Source organism: Mya arenaria, chromosome 9, assembly GCF_026914265.1.
Source record: "Mya arenaria isolate MELC-2E11 chromosome 9, ASM2691426v1".
Lineage (NCBI taxonomy): Eukaryota > Metazoa > Mollusca > Bivalvia > Myida > Myidae > Mya > Mya arenaria.
In genome coordinates, this window is record NC_069130.1 from 40,598,301 (window position 1) to 40,610,704 (window position 12,404).

Here is a 12,404-nt window from a genome sequence, read left to right on the forward strand (position 1 = left end):
TATTTGTATTTTTTTGCTTCTTTATATACGCCAGGAAACGTTGCCCCAATAACAAACATGCATTTACATGTTAAGGGGATTTTATACATGTATTTTGATTGTTTGTAACACCTGTCTGTGTATTGTCTGCGTTAATCAGGGATATATCAAACTTGGTACAAACTATTCAGAAACCGACAAACATGCGTTCCAACATGTTGAATTCTACTTAAGAGATTAACGGATGATTCTTGTCTTGAGTGTTGTATGTCATCAATTTTTAATTGTTCCAATCATATTATATAATAATGCCATCATGGGAAGAATTAAAATGTGTATAATGTTTAAAAATAGTTTGCAACTGTTCCGCAAGGCTCGGAATCCACGTGACCAAAGAGTTTGATACAAATCAAAATGGAGTCAAGATATGACCTGGTGAAAGGAAATAAAAGTAATAAACATTTTTAGATTGTTTAAGCCTATTTAGTCACACGATCACCTAACTAGTAGTAGTAGTAAGTATATGCCATTTGCTTCAAAGTTTATTGTACACTCTGCACATATAATACATGTGATACGAGGTTTACAACAAATAAATATACACAAATTAAATCGGTCAAGCTGTGTAGGTACTAAGAAAAAGAAGAAGAACGCTATTTTCTATCTTTTGGAGTCAACTAAGACAAATATAATAAATATATTTATATTAATTTGTAACAATTTATAGTAAAAATTGAGGTAAGCGCTAGTTAGCCTGGTGTATTAATAAAATAATCCAGTATAATCTTAAAAAAACTTCGCTAAATCTATCAATTTCTTTTCATCTGTTTCATTCATCAATTTTTATACATAATTGTGTTACAGTTATCACCTTTAATATGCGGTAGCAGTCGTGTTCTTGCATCAACAAAGTGAGTACATTTAAAAAGATAATGAAATTCGTCACCGACATCGTTTGATTGACAAAGATGACATTTCCTATTATTACGTTCAATATTAAACCATCGCCCCTTTTCAATAGGGAGGTGATGATTACACATTCGAAATCTTATCAACTATTGCAAATAGAAATCATGAACATTGTCAAAATAGCATTCATAGCCAAACGTATCCTTAAACATTCTATAATTCAAACATTTGGAGAAGGAATTAACATCAGATGTCCAACTTTGTATATATTGATCAGAAAGTGTTTGATTGATTCTAGTTAAAAGCAGTTGTTTTGTACCATTAAAATATTGATTGTTCCATACATAACTAATTCCACATTCGTCAAAAATATGTTTAACATGATGCATCCACTTGAAATGAGTATCATTGTCATTTAAATGGGTATATACTATTTTATAAAGCTTTGTAGACAGTTTGCCTTCTGTTGATGTAACTAATTTATGCCAGAATCCAACCATACGTTTCTTAATTAAAATCGACAATGGATAGCGACCAAGATCACCATATAACATAACATGAGGCGTGCTCTTTTTAACTCCGAGAATATGTTTTATGAAATCAGTATGTACTTTTTCAATAAGGGACAGGTCACCATAGCCCCAGATCTCCCAACCATATGTCAAAATTGGTACAATGGTGTGGTCAAATAATTTAAGTTGGCAGTCAATGGAGAGGTCTAAATTCCTAATTTTTCTATATAAACTAAACATTGCTTTACGAGCTTGCTCTGTTACATGTTTCTTAGCTAATGCAAAATGTCTGTTTTTCGAGAACAGAACTCCTAGATATTTGAAATGATCAACGACTTCTATTGTACAATCATTAATTCTAATATCTCTATTCCGTTTCATTTTATCGCCAAATACCATAATTTTTGTCTTATCAAAATTAATATTTAGGTTCCACTGACAGCAATAAGAATAAAATGTTTTGAGTACAGATTTGAGGTCATCCTCAGAGGTGGCAAACACCACTGTGTCATCGGCATATAATAAAACAAGCAGTCTAATAAACATATCTAAGTTCACATCGTTTACCACTAAACTTTTGTCATTTCTTGTTACCATATAGTATTCTAAATCATTAAGATAAAGCGAGAACAGTAACGGAGATAAATTTTCTCCTTGGCGAAGTCCTCTGTTACATGCAAAAAAGTTCGAATATTTACCGTCTAACGATACACATGACTTAATGGGACTATACATATTTTTTATTACATTTAAGAAGTTTCCGGATATATTGTATTTTACCAATTTTGACCATAAACCTATTCTTTGCTAATGATGATGGATTTTGAGCAAGCGTTTGATGTATTTTAGTTTATTAAAAAAATGTTTTCGTTTTTAATTTTGGAATAATGTTTATGCAGTGGATTTGCTTGTTTCTGAATAATAATGAAACTGCTTTTCAAATGAATGGGTTTCTGTCGAAAAAAAAATCAAAATTGGAAGAGGGTGTAGACAGGGATACCCGATAAGAACTTATATTTTCATTTTGTGTGCCGAAATTGTAGCAATAAAATAAGAAATTGTAAATCTATCAAGGGCATTTCAGTGGACGGTGTTGAATACAAAATATCTCAATTTGCAGATGATACATCTCTGTTACTTGATGGATTAGAGTTATTATTGAATTCTACGTTGTATTTATTACGTGATTTTTCTTTATATTATGCCTTGAAAATTAACTTTGATAAGACTAATTTAATATGGATTGGTTCCCTAAAATATACCACAAGGTCAATTAAAACAAAATGTAGATATTTGCAAAATGATAGAATTAAGTTTTACAAGCAAACTTGAAAAGGTGAAGAAATTATCAGTTATTGGAAAACAAGGAAGTTAACTCCATTTAAAAAGATCACTGTTGTAAAGTCATTGTTACTTCCCATGTTTTATGTCATTGCCAAACCTTTGTAAATATGTTTTTTAATAAAATCATAAAAATGTTCTATGATTTCATTTGGGATGGACCCCATAAGATAAAAAAAAACTCTGCTTTAGTAAAAGCGTACAGTAATGGGGGTCTAAAAATGATAGATGCTGTTGTAATAGGCTGCTTAAACCTATCTTGGCTAAGAAAATTTGTGAATAGTGAATAAAAATGTTATGAATTAGTGAACTCATTGTTTGATATGTGTAAAGTACGCAATACCGGAAAATTGTTTGCTAAAAGTAAAATAAAGAAATTAGAAAAAAATATTGGATTGATGTATTAAGCATATTTAATTGTTGCCTTGATAAATTATCCACTGGTACTGTTGAAGATATACAAGATACACCTTTGTTTTACAACCATCAATTGAAGATTGGTAATAAAGGTATCTTTGTCAAAGTTCTTTATACTAGAGGAATACGTTTTATTAAAGATATTGTTATGAAACAGACACATTTGTAACAAAGAGATAATTTAGAGAATGGTACAGGGACAAATATATATTTCATATTGTTTGAAGGTTTAATAAGAGTTGTTAAGAACTACATAAAAACATGTAAAATTACTTTTAGTATTAATGATAGAACTCAAACCCCATCAATGTCATGTTATGTTAAGGATATTTTGCTTGAAACCAAAGAAAGAAAAAAAGTATATAATGAATTGATAAAAAATATCGATACTCCAACCTGTCAGGCTAAATGGAACATTGTTTTCGAGGATGTAAATTGGAAAAAATCTATGGATTGGTATATAGTATTACAAGAGATACATATATTCAATGGTTTCCAACAAAAACTATACAGAGTATTTTAGCTACAAACTCATTTTTGCTTAAAATGAATATTGTTAATGACAGATTATGTACATTCTGTTTGTCTGAAGAGGAAACCTTGATTCAAATATTCTGGAATTGTGAGATTGTACAATCCCTAATAAACTGTATAAGATATTTTTATCTGCCCCTACATGAGTCTTTCCCATTGAATTGCCAGAGATTTTTGTTGGGAACAATAGAAACATATAATATACTTAGTTATGGAATTAAAAAATACATTTAGCTTTCGCCCAACACCCCCCCCCCCCCAACACAAAACTTTATTGTATACTGGAACATCAGTAGAAGTAGTTCGTAAAATTTTAAATAACAGTATTAATTCAGTGTAGTGTTTTAAAGCGGCTGTACTCCGTATGATGAAATAGCGAAAAAACAAATGAAAATTGTCGAAAACTGACATTGAGTGTCTTGGTTTGAGTATGTGGAAAACCCTATTTAATGTGTATTTTAGTTCAAAAACATTATTTTGACTCATATTCCATTCATTTGCAGATTTTAACAAATTTGAAGACATTTTTGCCTCTACTATAGACTGCACAACCTTTAAAACCAGATTCAAAGTTTAAAACGCACAATGACATGAGAACAATGATACTTTTTGGGGATAAAAATACTTTTTGCACAGACTACCCCAAAAATGCTACTAAAATGTTAGAAAAATGTGTCGATCACAAAGGAATGTTTTCGTTTATTTTTGTAAGGTAACCCCTAACATTTGTTGAAAAACAAATTTTCTTTTTCACAATTTAAATTTTGCTTGACACATGAGCAAGTATCCGTTCCTTTTACAGTTCATATACAAGCCACCAAGTACAGCATCAAATATATTCGATTGCTCGTAGTATTCAGCCAATCACAATCAATGGTGTAATTTACTTCTTCCCGAAGTGATGGAAAATTCCACCAAGCGCCTCACAGCAGGGCTCACAACAGCAGGAGACGCATACACGTATCACCTTCGTACACACGGCACAGTTCAGCTCGCAGTATTTCAATGAGGGTGTGATAAACCAGACGTGGTAGAAGGCGATCTCGGCGAAGGCACAGCCCCACTCGGCAGCGACACAAATACCACAGAGAATGGTTGCAATTTTGTAGCAGAGTCCGAGCCAGCAGTTGAAACAGGTGTAAGCGAGCTTCCAAACGCAGTCAATCGAATGTGCCCCTTCCGGTTCACCTAGTACGTCTTCGAATGTGACCTGAAAAGAAATAAGAAAACACGTTTTATGCATTTATCGATGGTTTATATTAAATAATAATTAAACACAAAATAAAATACAGTCGAAACTCGTTATGTCGACTTTGTCGGGACGTAGGAAAAAATCGAGATAACCAACATTCGACACATCGAATGTTGTATTGAAACACACACAAAAGCAAAGGCATTTTGTTGAAAGTTTAACACAGATTGTATAATTCATTTTTTCCCTAAATCAATAATACTTATCGCTTCCTCCATTCATTTCTAAGTGCATTGATTTAGTACAAAATAGAGGAGCAGGTACCATGCATCATTCGAAACATACGCACTTGTGCGTTTTATAATGTTTTCTTGTTTGTTATGCGACCTCATTATTAAACATGTAAATAGTGTATTCAGTATCAAAACATGTAGAAATGAAAACATATTTTGTTTTGGGGTGCTCTTTCGGCGACTGAAACATTTGCTTAGCCATTAATCACAAAGGTCTACGCAGCCGTCTTGATTAGATTACTACACATCTGGCCCAAATTTTTCAAAACATCGTAAGTCCCTTATAACAGGATAAATCTAAGCGCACTATTTTTGTTTAGGTATAGTTTGTGAAATATGCACATTCTTAGCAGTTTTTGGACTTCTAAATTCGAGGGGTGAAAGCGAAAAGGTTCTATCTGCTTCTTTATTTAATGTTTCTGAGAACCTTTCAGCCCCTCGAAATGGAAACTATTGATATGCTCACCACCATAAGCTGTGTTATGTACCACTTTGTCATTATATGCCCTGTTTATAACAATATCAGAAAGGAGTTGATAAAAACAATCTATGTTAGAAACCCAAGTATGTACAAATTTGTTGAATTAATGAAATCTAAAAATAAAGTCGAAATAAGAAATCTAAGTAAATACATAAACCAAGCATTTCTTTTAAGAAATTCTGTGATCAATAATATGATCTAGCCTATATAAAAATATGTGACATTAGTCTCCCAAATCCCTATTATCCTGGTATTGCATATATTAAGCATTTACATTTAGTTTTGATATTTACCATTTGTATAAAATAATAAGCAATATTATGTTTTATCTCTGTTTATTTTTTTCTCTTTTCTTTCTTATTTTGCCATGTATCATTGTGACCATAATAATTATTATTTGACATATCATGTTTTGTCAAGAAACTGTTATTAACATGTTTACATGTTTACAACAATAAACTACTCTGTCTTCCTGTCTGTTATGTAGTAAATTCACGATAAAGAATGAAATTTGGCTGAATTAAATAAGCGGCTTAAGCTTGTAAGGTGTAATTAGTTTCGAGAAATTGGGGGCCTAAACTCAAAACCGTGAGTAAATAGCCTCAATTAATCACGCCAAATAGTATATTGTTCCTAAATAATAGCATAAATACATAAAAAAAACTTGTTTGATTTTCTTACCTTAATGTGATCGTTGAGATTATTAGGATCTCTGTTGGTTAGGTCCAGTGAGTCAGCCATTGTGATGCTATTATCAAATTAATTTCCTTCGTAAAACAAGATACCGTTAGTCTAAATCGGTCGCAAAAACAGGAATGATGACTTTGTATTTGTATTTGTATTTTTTTGCTTCTTTATATACGCCAGGAAACGTTGCCCCAATAACAAACATGCATTTACATGTTAAGGGGATTTTATACATGTATTTTGATTGTTTGTAACACCTGTCTGTGTATTGTCTGCGTTAATCAGGGATATATCAAACTTGGTACAAACTATTCAGAAACCGACAAACATGCGTTCCAACATGTTGAATTCTACTTAAGAGATTAACGGATGATTCTTGTCTTGAGTGTTGTATGTCATCAATTTTTAATTGTTCCAATCATATTATATAATAATGCCATCATGGGAAGAATTAAAATGTGTATAATGTTTAAAAATAGTTTGCAACTGTTCCGCAAGGCTCGGAATCCACGTGACCAAAGAGTTTGATACAAATCAAAATGGAGTCAAGATATGACCTGGTGAAAGGAAATAAAAGTAATAAACATTTTTAGATTGTTTAAGCCTATTTAGTCACACGATCACCTAACTAGTAGTAGTAGTAAGTATATGCCATTTGCTTCAAAGTTTATTGTACACTCTGCACATATAATACATGTGATACGAGGTTTACAACAAATAAATATACACAAATTAAATCGGTCAAGCTGTGTAGGTACTAAGAAAAAGAAGAAGAACGCTATTTTCTATCTTTTGGAGTCAACTAAGACAAATATAATAAATATATTTATATTAATTTGTAACAATTTATAGTAAAAATTGAGGTAAGCGCTAGTTAGCCTGGTGTATTAATAAAATAATCCAGTATAATCTTAAAAAAACTTCGCTAAATCTATCAATTTCTTTTCATCTGTTTCATTCATCAATTTTTATACATAATTGTGTTACAGTTATCACCTTTAATATGCGGTAGCAGTCGTGTTCTTGCATCAACAAAGTGAGTACATTTAAAAAGATAATGAAATTCGTCACCGACATCGTTTGATTGACAAAGATGACATTTCCTATTATTACGTTCAATATTAAACCATCGCCCCTTTTCAATAGGGAGGTGATGATTACACATTCGAAATCTTATCAACTATTGCAAATAGAAATCATGAACATTGTCAAAATAGCATTCATAGCCAAACGTATCCTTAAACATTCTATAATTCAAACATTTGGAGAAGGAATTAACATCAGATGTCCAACTTTGTATATATTGATCAGAAAGTGTTTGATTGATTCTAGTTAAAAGCAGTTGTTTTGTACCATTAAAATATTGATTGTTCCATACATAACTAATTCCACATTCGTCAAAAATATGTTTAACATGATGCATCCACTTGAAATGAGTATCATTGTCATTTAAATGGGTATATACTATTTTATAAAGCTTTGTAGACAGTTTGCCTTCTGTTGATGTAACTAATTTATGCCAGAATCCAACCATACGTTTCTTAATTAAAATCGACAATGGATAGCGACCAAGATCACCATATAACATAACATGAGGCGTGCTCTTTTTAACTCCGAGAATATGTTTTATGAAATCAGTATGTACTTTTTCAATAAGGGACAGGTCACCATAGCCCCAGATCTCCCAACCATATGTCAAAATTGGTACAATGGTGTGGTCAAATAATTTAAGTTGGCAGTCAATGGAGAGGTCTAAATTCCTAATTTTTCTATATAAACTAAACATTGCTTTACGAGCTTGCTATGTTACATGTTTCTTAGCTAATGCAAAATGTCTGTTTTTCGAGAACAGAACTCCTAGATATTTGAAATGATCAACGACTTCTATTGTACAATCATTAATTCTAATATCTCTATTCCGTTTCATTTTATCGCCAAATACCATAATTTTTGTCTTATCAAAATTAATATTTAGGTTCCACTGACAGCAATAAGAATAAAATGTTTTGAGTACAGATTTGAGGTCATCCTCAGAGGTGGCAAACACCACTGTGTCATCGGCATATAATAAAACAAGCAGTCTAATAAACATATCTAAGTTCACATCGTTTACCACTAAACTTTTGTCATTTCTTGTTACCATATAGTATTCTAAATCATTAAGATAAAGCGAGAACAGTAACGGAGATAAATTTTCTCCTTGGCGAAGTCCTCTGTTACATGCAAAAAAGTTCGAATATTTACCGTCTAACGATACACATGACTTAATGGGACTATACATATTTTTTATTACATTTAAGAAGTTTCCGGATATATTGTATTTTACCAATTTTGACCATAAACCTATTCTTTGCTAATGATGATGGATTTTGAGCAAGCGTTTGATGTATTTTAGTTTATTAAAAAAATGTTTTCGTTTTTAATTTTGGAATAATGTTTATGCAGTGGATTTGCTTGTTTCTGAATAATAATGAAACTGCTTTTCAAATGAATGGGTTTCTGTCGAAAAAAAAATCAAAATTGGAAGAGGGTGTAGACAGGGATACCCGATAAGAACTTATATTTTCATTTTGTGTGCCGAAATTGTAGCAATAAAATAAGAAATTGTAAATCTATCAAGGGCATTTCAGTGGACGGTGTTGAATACAAAATATCTCAATTTGCAGATGATACATCTCTGTTACTTGATGGATTAGAGTTATTATTGAATTCTACGTTGTATTTATTACGTGATTTTTCTTTATATTATGCCTTGAAAATTAACTTTGATAAGACTAATTTAATATGGATTGGTTCCCTAAAATATACCACAAGGTCAATTAAAACAAAATGTAGATATTTGCAAAATGATAGAATTAAGTTTTACAAGCAAACTTGAAAAGGTGAAGAAATTATCAGTTATTGGAAAACAAGGAAGTTAACTCCATTTAAAAAGATCACTGTTGTAAAGTCATTGTTACTTCCCATGTTTTATGTCATTGCCAAACCTTTGTAAATATGTTTTTTAATAAAATCATAAAAATGTTCTATGATTTCATTTGGGATGGACCCCATAAGATAAAAAAAACTCTGCTTTAGTAAAAGCGTACAGTAATGGGGGTCTAAAAATGATAGATGCTGTTGTAATAGGCTGCTTAAACCTATCTTGGCTAAGAAAATTTGTGAATAGTGAATAAAAATGTTATGAATTAGTGAACTCATTGTTTGATATGTGTAAAGTACGCAATACCGGAAAATTGTTTGCTAAAAGTAAAATAAAGAAATTAGAAAAAAATATTGGATTGATGTATTAAGCATATTTAATTGTTGCCTTGATAAATTATCCACTGGTACTGTTGAAGATATACAAGATACACCTTTGTTTTACAACCATCAATTGAAGATTGGTAATAAAGGTATCTTTGTCAAAGTTCTTTATACTAGAGGAATACGTTTTATTAAAGATATTGTTATGAAACAGACACATTTGTAACAAAGAGATAATTTAGAGAATGGTACAGGGACAAATATATATTTCATATTGTTTGAAGGTTTAATAAGAGTTGTTAAGAACTACATAAAAACATGTAAAATTACTTTTAGTATTAATGATAGAACTCAAACCCCATCAATGTCATGTTATGTTAAGGATATTTTGCTTGAAACCAAAGAAAGAAAAAAAAGTATATAATGAATTGATAAAAAATATCGATACTCCAACCTGTCAGGATAAATGGAACATTGTTTTCGAGGATGTAAATTGGAAAAAATCTATGGATTGGTATATATATTACAAGAGATACATATATTCAATGGTTTCCAACAAAAACTATACAGAGTATTTTAGCTACAAACTCATTTTTGCTTAAAATGAATATTGTTAATGACAGATTATGTACATTCTGTTGTCTGAAGAGGAAACCTTGATTCAAATATTCTGGAATTGTGAGATTGTACAATCCCTAATAAACTGTATAAGATATTTTTATCTGCCCCTACATGAGTCTTTCCCATTGAATTGCCAGAGATTTTTGTTGGGAACAATAGAAACATATAATATACTTAGTTATGGAATTAAAAAATACATTTAGCTTTCGCCCAACACCCCCCCCCCCCCCAACACAAAACTTTATTGTATACTGGAACATCAGTAGAAGTAGTTCGTAAAATTTTAAATAGCAGTATTAATTCAGTGTAGTGTTTTAAAGCGGCTGTACTCCGTATGATGAAATAGCGAAAAAACAAATGAAAATTGTCGAAAACTGACATAAACTTGGTATCGATGTGTACAATGCATTGAAACTTACTAACTGAAGTACCACATAGTTTACAATTAATTTATTTTTAGCATTTTTTTCGTATTTTTTATTAAAAAGGATTACTACATATGTCTACCTAGTAGATTTCCTTTCTTATGCGTGATTGGCTAGTCGATGTTATCACGTGATATTTTCAAGTTTGGTATATAGCTTGAATATTCCTACCATTCAGGGTAAGCCGTCGTAGCACAGTGGATACAACACTGGACTGCAATTTTGACACGGTTTCGAACCCGGTCTCCGAATTTTTTTACATTTTGGTATTTAATACAATTATGATATCAAAGAGTAAAACATTTTATTTAAATAATTGTCCTGAGATTCGTTACAGAAAATAACTTTTTGGTGCTTATCTGGTGTACAGTCCCTTTAACGTGTATTTTCATTTTACATTACGAAGTTTAAATTGATTGCAAGTGACGTGTATTATTGCATGAGTAATTCAGATTCACAAGAGTAAAGTTTAACTGCTAAATTGAAATAATTACGCGATATACTTGCAACGCAGTCAAAGCAAGTTCATTGTACATTGTACTGACATTGTAAATCGTTCATGTACCTCCGAGGATGATTCTGATGGAGAATGGCCGAGGTGTGCTTAATGCATATTCATAAAGATATCATCATCAATGATATGCCTTTTGATACAAGATGATAAATGTACCAGTAAAATTAAAGAATTTTGGCGTGTCACTCAATTTGTTAAGCAAACTCTCAAAATATCATAAGTTATGGCTATTCGTTGTTTAAGAATACTTTTATGAAGACAAGTTGATTCACTGTCAGTTGTTGTACGAATCCTTCATATCCACCTGCGCTGGGTCTTGTGGTTTTAATCATAGATATATAAATTTACCTTCTAATAATTTCCGACATCATCATCTACATGTGAAAGCTGAATGACACAGCAGTGTCAAATGCAATCGGAACACCTCGGTCATTTTCCATCGAAAACAAGCTGGCGACGTCAGCTGCGCATACACCAGCTTCCAACAATCCTAAAGCGATAGTTCTGTCATCTGACGAAAAGCTTGGACGACATATCATAATTGTTGTCGATGAGTTATGTTCAGATGATTTACCTGTGATCAATTCACTTTTTATTTGGATCAATTGTCGACAAACTCTGGACATCCAACTTTACATGTGCACGTTTAGCACGTGATTTAAGAAAAATAACAAACAGTTTAATGCAGAGGTTTATCGTGAATTTTCTTGTGCATTTGTGATAACTAGGTCAATCACATGTTGTATGCAAGAATTCAATTTAAAACTATCAAAATTAATTAATTATGATAAAAATGAAAATAATGATTTTTTTTATTCTGAGTATAGTATAGACACATTAGAACGTTCTAGAAATTTAATCGACCGTACGTGCTAGTGACGATTACAAACTTTCTTTGAACCATTATATAAGGCAGTTAAGTTCAACAAATCGTCCCGCGTGCGTGAATTACAAACAAAATAATTATAATCATATTGTTCCTATTTAAAGTGTCTAAACAAAAATAGGAAAGCATGTATAACCCCGCCCTTGCATAAATTTTATGACGTTTTAAGAATAACAACGATTGATGGGAAAACAGATGACCAAGAGCATAGTTATGTAAATGTGCAAGAAATGAAGAAACATTAAATTCACCAATCACAGAAGATGAAATAGAGAAAATGATTTATGAAATGCAACGGCAAGGCTTCAAGCTCAACTCGCGTTATGATTCAAAATCACTTATGTTCAAAGAAAATTAAAAAGCGCAT

General features: G+C 31.4%; 1 protein-coding gene across 1 annotated transcript; it reads right to left on the reverse strand.

Moving 5' to 3' along the window:
• Positions 1–4,575: 4,575 nt before the first annotated feature.
• Positions 4,576–6,399, reverse strand: LOC128246005 (caveolin-1-like). Its single transcript, XM_052964215.1, has 2 exons — positions 6,340–6,399; positions 4,576–4,902 (listed from the first exon to the last, which is right to left on the reverse strand). The coding sequence occupies exons 1-2, from the start codon at positions 6,397–6,399 to the stop codon at positions 4,576–4,578; spliced, it is 387 nt and encodes a 128-aa protein (XP_052820175.1).
• Between the last annotated feature and the right edge of the window lie 6,005 nt (positions 6,400–12,404).

Excerpts from the sequence above, each read along its gene's own strand:
- LOC128246005 (XM_052964215.1), bottom strand. The coding sequence starts at position 6,399 with ATGGCTGACTCACTGGACCTAACCAACAGAGATCCTAATAATCTCAAC. Across the intron at positions 4,903-6,339 it reads ATCTCAACGATCACATTAAG|GTCACATTCGAAGACGTACT; the intron begins GTAAGAAAATCA and ends ATTTCTTTTCAG.